The sequence below is a fragment of the Camelus ferus genome, chromosome 5, assembly GCF_009834535.1.
Source record: "Camelus ferus isolate YT-003-E chromosome 5, BCGSAC_Cfer_1.0, whole genome shotgun sequence".
In the NCBI taxonomy this organism is placed as follows: Eukaryota; Metazoa; Chordata; class Mammalia; order Artiodactyla; family Camelidae; genus Camelus; species Camelus ferus.
In genome coordinates, this window is record NC_045700.1 from 95,136,009 (window position 1) to 95,153,499 (window position 17,491).

Sequence of the window (17,491 nt, forward strand, 5' to 3'; positions counted from 1 at the left end):
ATGTGGGTAACGGCCGTGCTCTCAGCCTCAACTAGGCTGCACACATCATGAGAGCGGAGTCTGTGGTTTCCAGCTCACACCCAGCACCCCGACAGGTAGTGGGGCCAGCAACTCTGCTGGCAGGGCAGGAGCCATCTGTCCCGGATCCGAGTTGTCATGACACTCAGATCCCCTTGAGAAGTGCCCTAACCCTGCCAGGAGCGAGGGCTGTCTCCCTGGGGCCCCCCGGCCTCTCTGCACTGTCCATGCCTCAAGCCAGTCCTTGGTGGGTGTTGGGAGGCCTCTGTCAGACTGGCCCTCCCTGACTCTTCCACGTCCCAGCCCACCTGGAATGGCTGTGTTAGTAAAGCCCAGGAGGGTGCAGGGCGGCGGGGCTGACCGCTGGGGGCCCCGGCCACGCAGGCTGCAGGCTGCTGTCCTGTGGAACTGCGCGCCCCGGGCTGGGAGGCTTTCCGCTGACAATGGGCGGACGTGATGTCCAGAGACGCCCTCTCAGGGTCCCCGGGCTCAACCCCCAGACTGAGGGCCTGTGGCTCCAGGGCCTGGCTGAGACCCAGATGGGTGGGATTCCCCAGTGACCTGAGGAACCCAGCCCTCTGGGGCGGCCGCGAGCCACCATTGCTGTATTTTTAGGCAATCCCGTTTCTTGGCCATCTTTCACACTCACGACTAACAAAGACACCAGAGCAAGCCCAGGGCCAGGGCCGTGTTATGAGGGGACAGAGCCTGGGGTCCCATGTCCCTGTCACCAGCCTGGTGGGCACCTCCCCAGGTCCCTCCTTTACCACCAAGACTCCCCACCACCAAGGACCCCAGGTTTTGAAAGTCCTTGCTGAGCAACACTCATTTCTTCACGATAATCACTTTTTTCCTGACTCGACGGAGAGTAAGAGGCCACATGGGCACCTGTCAGTAACCACAGGGAAGCTGGTACCTACTGGGCCCTCACGACACCCAGGCCCTGAACTGGGGGCTCCCTGTGGCCCCCGAGTCCCCCAGCTCAGGCTTCACTGTCCTCCTCTTGCAGATGAAGAAACACAAATGGGGGTTGCACCCCTACCCCCTCAGGCCAACAGCACAGGGAGGGCGTGGGCCCAGACGCGCCCCTGCCCTGGAATGCTTCCTGGCGTCTGTCCCAGCCTAGGGGTCACAGGGGCTCCAGGCATCCCGATGTGATGCAGGCTGTGTGGGCGCTCAGGAAGGACAGCCGGGGAGGAGCCGTCACCGCTCTCCTTCCCCCACAGGCCACCCCCGCTTCCCCCGCTGCTGACAGGGGCTAAAAATACCCCTCTGTCCCCACGTGGCCACACAGCCCAGCCCAGCCCAGCCCGGCCCGGCCCAGCAGGCCCTCTGTGCCCCTCACCGGCTGGGCAGTCCCGTTCTCCGGCCTGAGTTCTGAGAGGAGATCCAGGTGCTGACTGAGAGGTAGGGTCCAGGGGGACAGACGGGATGGGGAGGGGAGGATGGGGGGCAGGGGCCAGCAGGAGAGGGTGGGTTATAGTGGAACAGCCCAGCGGGCTTGGAGATCCCAGCGCTGCGTGCTTTGAAGAGAGACCCCCCCCCCTCCACCAGACACTGGACAAGCCAAGCCCCTCAGGATGGGGTGGGCGTCAGTGAGTCTGCTTCCTTCCACGTCCTGGCTGAAGAAGGTCGGAGGACGGGGGTGGTGGGGAGGCTGGACTACACCTCTGACTAGAGCCAGGGCCACAGCATCCGGCCCCTGGCCAGAGCTGGGTTAAGGCCCTTGGTTGTCCTCCCTACTGTGTCCTCCACACTCATGACCGGGCAGACACTGGGTGGGGGCTCTGAGACCCTCTGGGAGCCCCCACCTGCCCCAGGCTTGGACTGCCAGGTGGCAGGTGTCAGCAGACCACCTGGGACCCCACTGGAAGGTGGCCGGGCACTCCCGCCCCCTGACCTCCATCACCGCAGCAGCTGGCCAACCAGAACACAGCCATGCTGGGAATGTGGGCGGCGGGGTCGGGGGTGGGGGCGGTGGCCGCCTGACTCATCTCCCGGGCTCTCCTGGGAGTGCAGAGCCGCCTCCACCCTGCCAGGGGGCCTCGCGGGAGGGGGTCAGGCCTGACGGACGCTGGCCAGGGCCCCCCCCAGCCAGTCCTGTCCGGGCAGAGCCCAGCCGGGTCCTTTGGCCCCGAGGCAGGCTCCCTGGGTGCGTCCCTGCTCCAGGTCACACCACTGGCGCGCTCGCCTCTGGGCGTCCGCGGCTCACGGGTCTCCTTACAGCGCTTCGCGCCTTGGCGGCACTTACTTCACCCGCGTTTCGTCTCCATGACCCCGGGGCCCTTTCCCTTCCCTTTGATGGCTCCCGAGGCACCCCCTGGTGGACAGACAGCTCCCCTGGGTGCAGCTTTTTGCTGTGTGGTGACTCAGGGTGAAAGCATCTGAGCAGGACTTTCCTGTCTTTGGGGAGATTTTCTTAGGGCAAAATATCAGAAGATCATTAAAAAGTACACGAAGTTAAATAAGCCCAGAAGGGGATTTGCTGAACTGCCCTCCAGAAAGTTTCCTCTGCTTGCTTGTCTTTACCAATATCCACCAAGTGACATTTAGCCTGGGGGTTCAAGGCTGGGCCCCCAAACCTGGCTCCCCCACATCCGAGCTGTGTGGTCTCAGACAAGGGACTTGAGCCTTTTTTGCCTGTGTGTCCCCACCTGTAAAAGGGACTCCCAGCTCCCAGGGCTGCCGTGAGGGCTGAGGGGTGAGAACGTGTGCAGAGCTGGGGGGGGGGGTGCAGTCCTACCCTAACCCTTTCATTGCCAGCCTCTCCATTTGCAGGTGAGGAAACAGGGACCAGAGAGGGGCATGGCTCACCCAAGGTCACCCAGCGAGGTCATGGCACACAAGATTCCATGTAACCACGGACAGCGAGGCTCCGTGGGGCAGGAGACTTCAAATGCCAAAACCCTCCCCAGCAACGTGGGGCCTGGGCACACAGGAGGCCACCGGGGGGTGGGGGCTGCAGGGTCTCCACGCTCTGCGGGTCTGTTCTGCATGGTCCAGAGTTGTAGCGAGGCTGAGGCTTGGGTTCTCTTGCTGGCCCCAGATAGGTCTCCTGGCCTCTCTGAGCCTCAGGCACCTCACTGTAACATGGGAAAGACACTGCTGGCCCCCCAGGGCTGTGGGGCTGGTTTAGGTAAGATGCTTGGTAAAGAGCTTTGCACAGAGTTGATGCTCATCCAGGGCTTGTTAGGGATGGAAAGGATGATGGACAGATGGTCAGACAGATGGGTGACTTGGGCAGAAGGGACCATCTCCCCAGCTGACCTAGCTCTCTTCTCTCTAGGACCCAGTGCAGACGTCAGCCCTTTGTCCCCTTGAGTGCGTGGGCCACGTGCAGTCATGGTGCGGAACGTGGATGACCTGGACTTCCATCTGCCCTCGCACGCCCAGGATATGCTGGATGGCCTGCAGCGGCTGCGCTCCCAGCCCAAGCTGGCTGATGTCACGCTGCTGGTGGGTGGCCGGGAGCTGCCTTGCCACCGGGGCCTCCTGGCACTGAGCAGCCCCTACTTCCACGCCATGTTTGCAGGCAACTTTGCCGAGAGCTTCTCGGCCCGCGTGGAGCTGCGGGACGTGGAGCCCGCCATGGTGGGGCAGCTGGTGGACTTCGTGTACACTGGCCGGCTGACCATCACCCAGGCCAACGTGGAGGCGCTGACCCGCACAGCCGCGCGCCTGCACTTCCCCGCCGTGCAGAAGGTCTGCGGCCGCTACCTGCAGCAGCAGCTGGACGCCACCAACTGCCTGGGCATCTGTGAGTTTGGGGAGCAGCAGGGGCTGCTAGGCGTGGCTGCCAAGGCCTGGGCCTTCCTGCGGGAGAACTTTGAGGCTGTGGCCCATGAGGACGAGTTCCTGCAGCTTTCCCAGGAGCGGCTGGCCACCTGTCTGGCCAGCGACCTGCTGCAGGTGCGGCCGGAGCAAAGTCGGTTGGAGGCCCTGCTGCGCTGGGTGCGCCACGACCCCCAGGCCCGGGCCGCCCGCCTGCCGGAGCTGCTCAGCCTGGTGCAGCTGGGCGCCGTGCCCAGGCCCTGCGTGCAGCAGCTGCTGGCCACAGAGCCGCTGATCCAGGAGTCAGAGGCCTGTCGGCAGGCCCTATCCCAAGGCCATGAGGGGGTGAGTGACAGGCGGGGAGCAGGGAGAGGAGCCTCGGAGACCCCACCTGCATGGAGACAGACAGTACGAAGTGCGCATCCCCAAGGTGTCCCCAGCCTTGCATCTCTGCCTCCCTTGGGCCCGTTACCCATGAGTGTGGCTGCAGTTCACCCCTCAAGTACAGATTGTGCCCCTGTGTGGGCCACACCCTGGATGTGAGGGGAGGGGGAACCCAGAATTGACCATTCCCAAGCCCTGTCTTGAAGGAGCCCACTGCTTGGAGGGGACAAACCAGGACACACACCTAAGGCAGCATGACAAAGGCTGGTACTGGACTAGGGGCATCCTCAGAGGAGCGAGCAGTCAGGGAGAGCTCTCTAGAGGAGGCAACATCTGAGCCGGGATTTAGAGGAAGGATAGGAGCTTGGCAGGAGGGAAAATAACCCAGGACAATGACACAGCTTGTGCACAGGCAAGGAGCAAAGGTGGGCATGGCAGCCAGCCACCACCTGCCCCTTAGGAAGCTACTCAAGTGTTCATGGGGAGCAATTTCCTTCTGTGCTGCCAGGAGGCCTGGTGGGCGGGGCAGGTCCTGATGAAGTGATGGGCCAGGGTGTGGCTGAGCCGGAGCCGGAGTCTGAGCTGCCAGGCCGCCTGCTCATCGCCTTGCTCTGAAGGTCTTCTCAGGAGCCAAGTCTGGAGACAAAGATGTGGCTCAGGCTGGTGGTGGGGTGTGTGGTGACAGATACTCTGCTGCACTGCGAGGCACCACTGGGAACCGCCAGGCACAAAGCTGGGGTCTCCGCCCACTAGGTAGTTGCCCTGTAATTGCTGGTGGCAGGAGGTCTGGATGGACATTGGAGGGCAGGTCAGAAACGTGGTGGACCCCGGGGTCTGGGGAGCTCTGGACAGTGGCTACTTACTCACCAAGGTGGAAACATTCTAGCATTTCCTGCAGGGCCCGGGGCATCCTAATGTGAGCTTGCTACATGCTGGCCCAGGGGAGCTGGACTCCCAGTGGGGCAGGGGGTACTTATATGGAGAATTGGGGACAGAATCTGGGGGGTGGTTCCAAAGATGATGCAAGAACACCTCCAAAAGGCGTGTGGGAACCGTTGGGACGGGAGCAGTTCTCACGCTCGGGCACACAGGACCTGCTGTCCCCCCTCCCCCAGGTCTGAGCACCGGCTGCCGCCACTGCCCACGGCACCATGGTATGTGCACATGTGCGTGTGCGTGCATGCTCACGCACAGACACACACAGGCGTGCACACACTGAGGCCACCCCAGACGTGTGCACTGACACTGGGCCATATCGGGGACCTACAGCCACCCACAAACACCCAGGCCACCAGCTGCCTCAGAAAACACCACGGAGGCCTGCCAGCACCCGGGCCCCTCAGCCCGAGGGAGACAGCTGCCCTGCCCCTCTGACCCCTGCCCTCCCTGCCCCACAGGCGCTGCTGGTCCTCCCGCAGAAGCTGGAGGAGGTTCTGGTAGTGGTGGGCGGGCGGGCGCTGGAGGAGGAGGAGGAGGAGGGCGCCGAGGAGCTCAGCCTCCACCCCGGGAACTTCGCCTTCTACAACACCAGGTCCAGTGAGTACCCCCTCCCCGCCCCGGGGCTCAGGCCCAGCCACTCCGCATCCAAGATGAGCTGCGTCCACCTTCCTCGTGGGGGGTGGGGGCTGCAGAGGAGCCTGGGGCGCCAGCATGGGGGAGGCTGACTGTGGGGCACTGAGGCCCCCTCTCTTCCAGCCACAGCCCTGACTTTGGTTTTTGCCCTGGGGCCCCAAGTGAAGGGCTTGGCTGCCCAGATTGCAGCCCATGGGGAGGTGGCCACTGGCCGCTGGGTGGGATGGGCAGCCTGGCCGGCTGCCTCCTCTTGGTGCTCCTGTCCCGTGTGCCCAGTGGAACCATGGCCCCAGGGGAAGCACAGGGGCCTGGGGTGCAGGCAGCCTGGGGGTCGGAGCTCAGGGTCTGAGTCAGCCCAGTGGGGTTCTGGTTCCAGACTTTGAGCATTCACATCACCTCCTTGAGCATCAGTTTCCTCATCTGAGAAATGGCCTTCGTAATGAGGAGCCTACGGGAAGAGGGGGCCAGGCCTGCCATGTCGATGTGGCCTCTCCTGCCCTGGGGACTCCGTCACACTCTGTCCTGGGAAAGGAGGGCTGAGAGGGCGGCAGGGCTGTGGCGAGGCCACACTGGCCCCAGGAAGCTCTTTGGAAAGCACGGATGGGCTGGATGCTATTCTGGGGCAGCCGGGCCAGTGGCCACCACCCCCATGGCATCAGTGGCTGGCAAGCTCCAGGAAGTCCGAAGCTGGCTGTCCCCCTAGGTCAGGAACTGACGAGAGGGGATTTGGGGGCTGACGTCAGGAGATGAGCTTGGGAGCAGCTGTCCCTCAGACCCCAAGGGGAGGGCAGCAGGGGGACCCTGGCAGGCGATGGCCTGGTGACCGCTGGACAGTCCCCACCCTGTGGTGACACAGACATGAGTCAGGGGGACACGCAGTCCCAGCCCAGTGGGCAGGCAGCCAGCAAGGCCTGGATTCCAACTGTCCTGAAAATGGTCATGAACAGTAAACAGTCTTCCTGGGGCATCCCCGAGGCCCAGGTCTCTCTCACAGCCTTCCGCAAATGCCCAAAATGTGTCTGCTTTTAGGATTTAAACACTCCCATGTTTATGGTCTCATTTTGAGTTTTTCAAAGCACTGTCTCCTCTCTTGCTTCAGTTTACCTCATGTACCTCCATGAAGGCAGGTCCAACACAGGCACATCCCTCTGTCCTCACATTAGGGACAATAATTTTAACAGCCACCATCTGCTGAGAAGCTGCCGTGTGACAAACACGTCTCCTATGCCCCCACACCCCCGAGAGGTGGGAATTACCCTCATTCTACAGATGAGGAAACTGAGGCTGGGGTTTGTCGAGGGCTGGACCGTGGGTGCAGGAGATCTGGGATCTGCCTGCTGTAAGTCGGGGTCTGAACCCCTCCCGCTGCCCATGGGCCCAGATGTGCTCAGGACGAATGAATGGATGAGAAAGGAGGGAGTGAGTGATGTTGGTGTTATACCCAACTCGTGGCTAGCGAGCAGGCGGCTCGGCCCTTTCTCCCATCTGAGGGAGGCGGCACCCAACCCAGGCGCCAAAATGTCCATTTGAGGTCAGGGTGAGACCCAGCCTCCAGAGCCTGGGCCACCTCTCAGCACGTCCTGGTGTAACCAGAGGTCCCGTCTGCGCGCCAGGCTCCGAGGGTGGCGTGGGGAGTCGGGGGCCGCCAGGAGCCTTGTCTGGCAATGACCCACAGAGCACCTGGGGCCGCTTGGACCCCACCTCCCCCAGGGGGTCCTCTCCCTCCTCTGTGCCCAACTGAGTCCCGCTTCCTGCTGGTGAGGGGAGGGGCCGCCCCAGCCCCCCTGACCCCCTGCCTCTCTCTCTTCCTGCCAGAGAGGTGGATGGCACTCCCAGACTTCCCCGACCACCACAAGTGGGGCTTCTCCCTGGCGGCACTGAACAACGACGTCTACGTGACAGGTGGGCAGGCGGGGGGCTCCCCGCCTTGGAGCCAAGCTCTCTGCTGCTTAATCCGCACAGCAGACCTGAACTCTGGACCTAATCCCTGTGAGAACCAGCTCTTACCCTCCTCTCAGTGGGATCCCCGACAGTGTAGTCCAGACTCTTCCAGATCTTTCCATCACATGAAAACAAGGAAGTTTAAAATCCACGGGTCCACATGAGGGCGCAGGAACCACTCCATGTTGCATCTGACGTGGAACCTCGGGTGGCCTTGCTGCCCCACAGCCGGGGCCTCCCCAGAAGGGCCTGTGTGACGGGGTGGGGGTCACTCTGTTCTTGCACATCTTACAAGCCGGGGGTCCTTGTAAGGTTTGGTTGAGAAAAAAACTTTTCCTCTGATCTCGTCCCCTTGTTTACGGGGCGTGGAGGGGCCTGTCCAGGTCTAGGCTAGATGGCTAGGCTGTGCCAGCCGCGTCCCACCCGGCCCCGTGTCCGGCAGCACAGAGGCCTGGCAGAGTGGGGGAAGGGGGCAGGACGCTTGGTGCCCAGCTCCCACTGGCTCGGGGACCCCAGGCCGGTGGGCGCCCGAGTGGACAGAGCCTCTCCCGGCAGGGGGCTCTCGGGGCACCAAGACGGACACGTGGTCCACAACGCAGGCCTGGTGCTTCCCACTGAAGGAGGCGGCCTGGAGGCCCGTGGCGCCCATGCTGAAGGCCCGCACGAACCACGCCAGTGCCGCGCTCAACGGTGAGATCTACGCCGTCGGCGGTAAGTCTCCCTCCCCGGAGCCTCCTGCCTGTTCCAGCCTCCTCCCCGCCTCTGCAGCCGGAGCCTCTGCTCCCACACCTGGACCGTGCCTCCCACCCCCTCAGGCACGAGCCTCAGCGGCCGGCTCCAGGGTGGTTGGATGCACTCCGGGGGGTGCAGAGAACAGGGCAAGGAGTCAGTTCCCGGAAGGGACACAGGAGGGGCTGGGGCCTCAAGCTGCCGGCAGGGATGACCACTCCCATCCCAGAACCTTGGGCTCAGCCCTTAGCTCCGGGCCACCTCCTTGGTGATGTCCCTGCGGTGAGGGGGCCCACCGTGCACTTTTTGCGGTCACCTTTGCCCCATCACGCCCCCAGCCTGAGCACAGGGCCCACCTTGTCCCCTGCTACCCCAGAGCCACAGTTGCCCCCGAGATGCTAACGGTTAGATGCACATTGAGAGATGAATTGTGTGTGGCTGAGCAAGGGTTTCCTGAGGCCTCTGTAGGTGACAAGCTGATCCTGAGTCCACTCTTAGGTCCCCCACCTGTCCTGGCTGGCCCCTCTTCCCTCAGTGGCTGCCGTGTCCCTGACCCGAGAGTAGAGGACATGCACAAGGCCGAAGCCCAAGGCCGCTCAGGGTCCCCGGGCTCTCAGGGCTAAGGTGGCCTCCAGTGAGAGCAGTGGCCTTCCACCCTTGGCTGGTCTGTGTCGTCATCACAGCCAGGCTCTCCGGAGCTGGGCGGGGGGGCTGCCCAAATCTCCCCTGAGGAATGACTTCCTCCATCCCAGGGAAGGACTCCACCATGGGAGCGGCCTAGGGGCGGCGGCCTCCTGGGGGCTCCCGTGGGCACCTCGCCAAGCACCTGGGCTCTGAAGGGGTCGGAGTGTCTGGGCTTCACTGTGAGGCCCCATCGCCCACTTCGGAGTCAGGCATCCCTGGTCCAGGTGCCCACCCACATGCCACTTCTTGGCAGTGGGGCCTTGGGCAAACACCCCTCCTCTCAGAGCCGTAGCTTCCCTCCCTATAAGACGGGGAAAACTCACCTGCCTCTCAAGGCTGTGCTCTCCTTCTCTTGCCCTTCCCCTCCTGGGGCACCCAGGGAGGTCCCTGAGACCTCTGCAGAGCCTCGAATCCTGTGTATCCGGAAACCATCCCTTGTCCTAGCCCGCTGCAGCCCTGACCCCCACCCGCCCCGCTGCAGGCACCACTCTGGACGTGGTGGAGGTGGAGAGCTATGACCCCTACACAGACGCCTGGACGCCCGTCCGCCCGGCCCTCAAGTACGTCAGCAACTTCTCGGCGGCCGGCTGCCGGGGCAGGCTCTACCTGGTGGGCTCCAGCGCCTGCAAGTACAACGCGCTGGCCCTGCAGTGCTACAACCCTGTCACAGGTGGGGGCACGGGCACAGGCCCAGGGGGCAGAGCGCAGGGGGCCACAGGCCCTCCCTGCGAGGCCAGGATCCCGCCTCAGTGAGCGGGAGGGTGGGCGCCCCAGGGACGGGGGGGCCCGGGGGTCAGGGAGCAGGCAGTCACAGGCCTCTTATGAAGGGCCACAGCCCCATCCCCGCCTAGAGGTGTAGGGGTAGGGGCGGGAACAGAGCGCCCAGGGCTGGGGACAGGGAAGCCCAGCCCTGGGTCCTGAAAGCTGTCTGGCTGCTGTGTCTGCCTGGAACTAGCCTCGCGGGCCAGGAGCAGTGGCCTGGACCCCCACGGCCCAGTGGGCACCAACTTGGGCTCTAGATTCTATGCCAGGATTTGGGCCCCAGCTGGGCTCTCTGACGTGGTAGCCCTCCTGGCCCGTCTGTCACCGTCACCTCTGTTCCGTCCTCTGGACGATGCAGGTGACAACAGGACCCACTCTGCAGATTCCGCAGGAGACGGACTAGACCAGGTTACCTGACGGGGGGCACCAGCAGGACAGAGGCAAAGGGCCAGGCGCGCCCGGTCAGGAAGGGGCAGGGTGGGGTGGCAGCCTGGCCACGTGAGGCCCTCCCGAGGATCCGAGGATGATGAGGCTCCGAGGCAGCCCTGCACCCCTGTGGGAGAGGGAGGCTGAGTGAGGTGTGGGCAGTGGGCTCAGGCCGTGGCACACCCACCCCCACCGAAAGGAGCTTGCCCTGAGCCTCAGGGAGGTCCTTCCTCTGGGGAGCCCCTGACCACCTGGTGACAGCGGTGTCTCGTGTCCCTGCAGACGTGTGGAGCGTGATCGCCTCGCCCTTCCTCCCCAAGTACCTGTCCTCGCCGCGCTGCGCTGCACTGCAGGGGGCGCTCTACCTGGTGGGGGACAACACCAAAAAGGTCTACGTGTACGACCCTGGGGCCAACCTGTGGCAGAAGGTGAGTCCCAGTCTCGCCTCCCAGGGACCCTGGGACCCTTGACAGGGCAGAGAGCAGGCCTGGGGACCGCGGGGCTGCGGGTGTCAACACAGTAGGGGTGGACAGTGGATGGAGACTCAAGGCCCCAGAGCCTGGGCTGAGCCCCTCTGAGGATGGGCTAGCTGGGGACCTCGGGCTGCTGGTCACCATAGGTGGTCTGTCCCCAGCACACGATGGCCTGGCCTGACCTCCTCCTCAGGGGTAAAACCAGGCTCAGCCAGGGCCCTAAAGGACCACTGTGGACTCAGAAAAAGCACTTCCTTCCCGGTGTCAGCCAGGACCAAGAGGGAGTGAGTCTCCGGCCCCTGGGATGGTCAAGCCACGGAGGGGATCCTGAGCTGTGGGTGGGGTGGAGCAGCCAGCTCCTTGGCACCCCATCCCCCAGCCTGCCACCCCCAGACCTGCTCCTCCCCCTCCTCCATTGGGCACAGGGAAGGGGTGGGGTGTGGGCACCTCAAGACCTGCCTTCGGGGACACCGGAGCCCTGGTCTTTCTCCGTTTTTCTTCCTGAGAAGGAGGAGGGGCAGTGCCCAGAGCCCCTGGTGGCCTCTGCACAAGCAGGGCCAGCCAGGCAACAGCAGGGCCTCTGTGAGCCTGCTGACTGCAGCTGTCCCCCGGCGTCAGCGCTCAGCTGACCGGAGGCCCCCATTACAGCAGAAAAACAGGTGCAGGGCAGGCCCCACCAGCCAGGTCTCTCTGGCCCGCAGTGCTGCTCTGGGCTGGGGTCCCAGCCATGCAGGGCTCCACTTTGCCGCCCAGGCCCAGGGGCTTACAGCTGGGCACTGTCTTCGTGTGAAGGCCTCCTCCTACGTTCCCCCCAGGCTCTTCCAGGGGGGCCCGTGTCTCTCTCTGGCCTTTAGAAAGCTGTTAGCCCTCACCCCGCGGTACTCCTGAGGCCATGGGCCGAGGCAAGGGGTACAGGGGCAGAGCGAGGGGTCCCCTGGGGACATCTATCAGGGTTGAAGCCACGTTTGTCCCCTCCAAGGAGCAGCCAAAAATCAGAGGCCAAACCCAGACCTCACCCTGGGAGGCAGCTCCAGGCTCAGGCCTCCACATCCCCGTCCCCTGTGAGTCCCAACTTCAGATATGAGCAAATTTGGCCTGGGAGAGCCAGAGGGGGCTGGAAACACCATCCTGGGAGGTGCAGGGGGGAGGGGAGCAGCAGGGTCCCCGCAGAGGAGGGAGAGTCTGAGGGGTCCTGGAGGGGGAGGGGAGTTACAGGAAGCCTGGGGATGCTGGTGCCTGGGACAGCATGCTGGGCGGGATGCAGGCCGTCCTCTCTGTGTGTCCCCTGCCCCACCCTGAGGGCACCTGTCGCCACTGCCCTCCAGCCATCCATTGACACTGACTGCAGGCCGTCCACAGGTGCAGTCCCTGCACAGCCTGCACGAGAACGGAGCGCTGGTGCCACTGGGCGACGTGCTGTACTTGACGGGTGGCCGCTGGCAGGGCATGGACGGCGACTACCACGTGGAGATGGAGGCCTATGACCGCAGGCGCGACGCCTGGATCCGCCACGGCGCCCTGCCCCGTCTCTGGCTCTACCACGGGGCCTCTGCCATCTTCCTGGACGTGTCCAAGTGGACCCAGCCCTTCAGGTCGACCGAGGATCACTGAGCCGCTCCTCAGCACATCTGCAGGGGGCCCAGCTCAGCCCCCACCCTGACGGATGACTCCCTTCCATTTTGGTTTGTGACTCAGCGTCACCATCCCTCCAGGGCTTGGGCTGGGCTCGGCCCCTAGGGATGGACGTCAGAAGACACAGCCTTGGTCTCCGCAGCCAGCAGGCCAGACTCTGAGCTGACGGGCAGTGGGGGCTGGGCCTCTGAGTGCCTGAAGAGAGGGGAGAAGCAGCCCTCCTGCCGGGGGTGTCTGAGGCCTCGGAGGAAGGAGCCCAGGGCCCAGGAAGCACTGTGAGAACTCTCCTGCTCTCTGAATACTGGCTGAGGCTCCTGGCTGTGCGTCCCACTTGTGGCTTTCGGAGGAGCAGCACAGATGAGGGTGATACAGAGTGGCCCAGGGAACTGAGAGCTGGGGAAGCACCTGGCCCTGGGGGCCTGCTTCTGCCCAGTCCACAGTCACCCAATCACGGCTGGCAGCCGGCCGTCCCTGGGGCTCAGGCACACAGGGCCGGCGCCTGTGGGCTGTCTGCGCTCCCTGCCCCTGGGCCCTGCACACTGTTTCCAAAGGCTGCTTCTGGGGGCAAAGGGGACGCAGCTCTTTCTGTGTCAGCCCCCCAGAGGGCAGCTGAAGGAAGGAGGTGGGGTGTGGGGGCCGAGAGAGGGTCCTTCTGCCTGCTTGGGGGCTGCGGGGAGAGAAGGCAGCAAGACTCCCAGGGAGGTGACCAGGAAGAGCCAGGATGTCCCCTGTTCCTTGGGGTTGTTTGCGTCAAAACAAAAGCTCTTCATCAGAAAGAAGGTCCCCAGAGGGGGGCTCACGGTGTGTGTGGGGGGTGGTCCTGCCTGGATTTCTGGGGACGGCTCTTGAGTGAGTTGGTGGCTTGCTCCCAGGTGGCCTCCTGAGTGGGGAGGAGCCAGTCTGGAGTGACAGGTCGCTCAGGCCTGCCCAGAACCCCCAACTTGGACTGGGGGCCCCTCACGGAGCTCGCTCAGCCTCCCTGCTCCTCGCCCCAACTGAACAGTACACTGAGTCTGTAATCAGGGGACAATGAAGGACTCGCACTGGTGCTCAGTGGCCCTCTGCCTTTGAAAGGCTCCAACGGGAACACAGGGAATTGGGGATTCTGGGATCAGCCTGACTCCAGCCCCGGCACTGACCAGCTGAGGCCTTGGGGAGCTCTTGTCTCCCTCTGGACCTGGGTTTCCTCTCCAGGGGCAGCGCCCAGCTCCTCTTTGAACCCACTGGGGACCAGAGGGGCCTCTGACATCCCTGGGTCTGAGGAAGGAATCCCCGGGTCCCTCCAGCTTCCATAGACCCAGATCCACTTTGCTCCCAGACCTGACTCCTTAGGGCCATTTCTTGTGGGAGAATTGAGTTGGCCCCCAGGGCCCAGACAAAGCAGGGCCTCCTGAGTGTCTGCTCCCAGACAAACATGAACCCCAGACTGGAGGACACCTTGTCGGCTGGTGGAGTGGGGGATAATGAGGATGAAGGTTGCTCGGGTCCTTGAATCTTTCTGAAAGAAAACCTTCTGAAATGTTTTCTAGACGGTTATTGCCGGTGCTCAGACAGGTGTTCCTTCAAAACAAAGACTCGGCATGTCAAGATGGACCTGTTTTGATCACAAATGGGTAGTTGAAAGGGAGGTGTTCTAGGATAAGGCCTGCTTTCTGCTCCTGCCCATATGCATGGCGATGGTAGGGCAGTCCCTGGGGTGGGGGAGCATAGAAAATCCAGGGCCTTGTCCTCAACTTTGGGGTGCCAGACTGCCCTCCATCTGATCAGCTGAGCTGCCTCTATTCAGGGTGCCTGTTGGACCCCTCAAATGGACTGATGGGGGAGAGTTTAATGAGGGGCTATTTCCAAGGTGTGGGCAGGTGGAAGGGCTCAGCAAGAGCTCGAGAGGCTCCTAGGGCTGGTGGGGCGCTGTCACCACCCCCACTAACTCCAAAAAGAGAGCTGGAGGTAGAGGCTGCCAGGAAGCTGGGGCCTTTGCTAAAGGAATACAGCCACTGCCACTGTCCCAGTGGGGAGGAAGTGGTGGGACAGATACCCCAACCTCACTCTTTCCTGCCCCCTAGCTCCCCCTGGTGCCTCGCACTGGCCAAAACCAACCAGACTCAGGGGGAAGAGAGGCCACTGACACAGTCCACAGCAGCTGGCCCACAGGGGCAGGGAGCAGGTGGAGAAGGGTGGACAGGGCACCCGGATGGGCAAACTGGAGATCTCTAGTATGCAAATCAAACACTCAAGGGATTCTCATGTAAAGTGGAGACTATGTCCCGATGCAGACACAGACAGTCACAGAGAACCCAGGCTTCCTCATCCCTTTACAAAGTCCCCAGAAAAACAAGGCTCATCCGAAGGTTTGGGGCCTGTGCAGAATCCAGAAAGGAGAATGGATAACCTTGGAACATGTGCAGAAGCCCAGCAAACTCTCAGGCCCACGGAGGGTGAAACCACCTTCCCAGCCCCAGAGCCCTCCTGTGCGCCCAGTGGGCACATGTTGTCTTCTTTTCAATATTGGGTAAACTGAGACACTCCCAGCAGACCCCGCCTTCAGTGACCACAGTACCCTCAGCAGCCAGGCCCAGCACAGCTAGCCAGGGTGCAGCTCCCTTTGGTCCCCAGGTGAGCCAGGTTCTGGGGAAGCTTCAAGCTGCTTTCATTGGGCTTGGATTTTCCAGTACCTCCTAGACAAGACCCTTTTACTATTGAGCACCTTCCCAGTGCCAGGCAGGGGCGGAAATTGCTGGAATCAGGCAGTTGACACCCTCAAGTAAATGTTTGTAATTAAATGGACTGATCAAATGACAGCTCACTGTAGTCAATTTAGACTTCTACTTTGGTTGGTTGCTTGACCAGTTGGCCTAGTGGGAAGTATGAGTATTGACCTGGATTCTGTTAGATTTAAGAAGGGGGCGGTCACAGCCACATACAAGGTAAGGATGTCCATTCCTTCAGGGACACATCAGTGCCCTTTGATCCCCGGTGCCCAGCACAGTGCGGGACACTCAGACTGAAGTGCAGCTGCCCTTGCTGTGTGTATTGCACTGGGGACACAGGAGGACAACCAGACGTGGAGCTGATTAACTGAAGAATGGAACCAACTGCGATGAGAATATTCATGGAGGAAGTAAGTCCCTCTTTGGAATAAATACCCCAGGAGGCAATGTGATGTCCTCAAAGCTAACAGACATCCTAGAAGTTATTTTGGTCACAATCACATTTAAGAATGTTGACAAAATAGTCAACAGAGCCACTGATAGCTACCCTCTTACATTAGGCTGAGAGGTGAGCCAAGGCCTAATTTAAAAGATTAATCTCTTGAAAACGTGAAAACAATTAGCAGATAATAACCCAGAAGACCCTGTGGGGAGAAGTGAGAAAGAACGCTTCCCCTGTCAGACCTGCGACTGTCCACAGTCCCACCCCGGATGCACGTACCAGTTCCTAGCACTCGCCCCTGTGCACATAGCAGGAATTGAGTCAATGTTCATTGAGTTGAGTTGAATCTGTGGCTTCTTCAGAGCTACTGATCTCAAGCTGTGGGGGCTGGATCTAGACGAAGTTTCATTTGGTAGCTCCATGACCTTGGGTCAGTCCCAAGATCTGGCCTCAGTTTCCACATCTGGGTAATGGGGGCGATCATGTACTGTGAGAATTAGATGCTGTCATGCTGGGAAGGCTCCGGCGGACAGCAAAGATTGCCTGCCTGTCCATCGGGAGGCCACACAACAAGCTATTTCAGGCTCCCACTGTTTTGGGGGGCAAAGGGAGCTTTTATTCCCATGACTTCATCAGCAAAGGTCCTTCCTTTGGAGGAAGAGAGAAGAGTGGGAACAGCTTGACTGCATCAGGCCACTGGGAAGGCTGTGACATGAGGGCCCAAGAATGAGGATTAGATTTAAGCCAAGCATGGAGGCGCATGGGGGAGGCCACCTTGTGCCCCGCCTGGCCCTCTTCTGCAGCCACTCCTGTACCTCCACCCTGGAAACCGTTAACTAGCGCCTCTCCTGCTTCTGGCTCCGTGGGATGCTGCTGCAGGGGGAGGGGCATCGGGGCCCTGTTTCCGGTGGTCCTTGATCTGTGCGATTCTCTGCCAAGCTCGCCGCTCCTCTGAGTAGAGGCTGTTTTGGGAATGTGACCCCCAAAACATGCAGGGAGCCCCACCGGAAGGCCCCAGCTCTCTGTGCTCTCCTGCCTGGGGCCAGGCTGTGTCATCGTCTCTGGATAGTGTTACAGGAGCTGCACCAGCACCAGAACCGATTTGATTTGGGCCCTCTGGCAGGCTTATGACATCATTAGGATTGTTCACTGTTTGGGAAAATAACTGTTTTCACATGGCAACGGCTCTTGTCCTCGGTGCTGGCCTCCTAAGGGGTAGGGCCCCCCGCTGTGAGGTGGCCGTGATAGCGCAAGAGTATCTTAAGGATCACATGCCTCAAATCTGGTACCCGCCCCTGCCACATCCCCCATGTTGCCAAAGGTGATGGAGCCTGAGCCTCACCTTCCCAGGGTGTAGGTTGGAACTAACAGCATCCGGTCCTGAAAGCAGCGTGCCTCACATGCAGTGGACAGAATACAGGCTAGCAACCCATAAGTGGAGTCCCCAAGAGGCCTGGCCTCCGTGCTGGGGGTGACTGTCACCAGCCACCTTATACCTCACTAATGAGTGGGATTCCAGATGAGAGATCAGGGCCAACAACTGTTATTGTGCCCATTGTACAGAGCAGCAAACAGGCTCAGAGGGATGATTACTTAAAGGCCCCTGGATATGCCTCCTCCGAAGCCACAGATGGCCATGGGAGGACGAGGTTTGCTGAGCAGACCCACTGCTGGGTCTGTTCTGGACTCTGACCATGCTCTGCCAGGGACTCTGTGGCCCAGAGCCTTTGTCTTCAGGGACACTTTCCCCCTCAGGACGTGGTGTGATGACCCTCACCACTCAAGCAGCCTGGAAAGCAAGCAGGCCTGGCTCATGTCTCCACACAGCTTCTAGCGTGGTCTCAGCTCACCCCAGGGCAGGCCCCGAGGACCCATGTGCATTAGTCTCAACTTTCAGGCAAGGAAACCGAGACTCCAAGAAGCTCCAGGACAGGCTGGCCACCCTCAGG

At 61.7% G+C, this 17,491-nt stretch overlaps 1 protein-coding gene across 3 annotated transcripts; it reads left to right on the plus strand.

Moving 5' to 3' along the window:
• Nucleotides 1-1,302: 1,302 nt before the first annotated feature.
• KLHL30 (kelch like family member 30) lies at nucleotides 1,303-15,190 on the plus strand. 3 transcript variants are annotated; one of them, XM_032480641.1, is made up of 9 exons: nucleotides 1,303-1,425; nucleotides 3,305-4,134; nucleotides 5,571-5,709; nucleotides 7,561-7,647; nucleotides 8,242-8,397; nucleotides 9,581-9,769; nucleotides 10,570-10,715; nucleotides 10,922-11,044; nucleotides 12,120-15,190. In XM_032480641.1, the coding sequence occupies exons 2-9, from the start codon at nucleotides 3,361-3,363 to the stop codon at nucleotides 12,369-12,371; spliced, it is 1,866 nt and encodes a 621-aa protein (XP_032336532.1). In that variant the 5' UTR covers nucleotides 1,303-1,425; nucleotides 3,305-3,360; the 3' UTR covers nucleotides 12,372-15,190. The 3 variants fall into 3 exon arrangements, with proteins under 3 accessions (XP_032336532.1, XP_032336533.1, XP_032336534.1); XM_032480642.1 differs by lacking the exon at nucleotides 10,922-11,044; XM_032480643.1 differs by lacking the exon at nucleotides 10,922-11,044 and having other exon boundaries at nucleotides 12,109-12,326.
• The last annotated feature ends 2,301 nt before the right edge of the window (nucleotides 15,191-17,491 follow it).

Excerpts from the sequence above, each read along its gene's own strand:
- KLHL30 (XM_032480641.1), top strand. The coding sequence starts at position 3,361 with ATGGTGCGGAACGTGGATGACCTGGACTTCCATCTGCCCTCGCACGCC. Across the intron at positions 7,648-8,241 it reads CAACGACGTCTACGTGACAG|GGGGCTCTCGGGGCACCAAG; the intron begins GTGGGCAGGCGG and ends CTCTCCCGGCAG. Across the intron at positions 11,045-12,119 it reads TCAGCCAGGACCAAGAGGGA|GTGCAGTCCCTGCACAGCCT; the intron begins GTGAGTCTCCGG and ends GGCCGTCCACAG.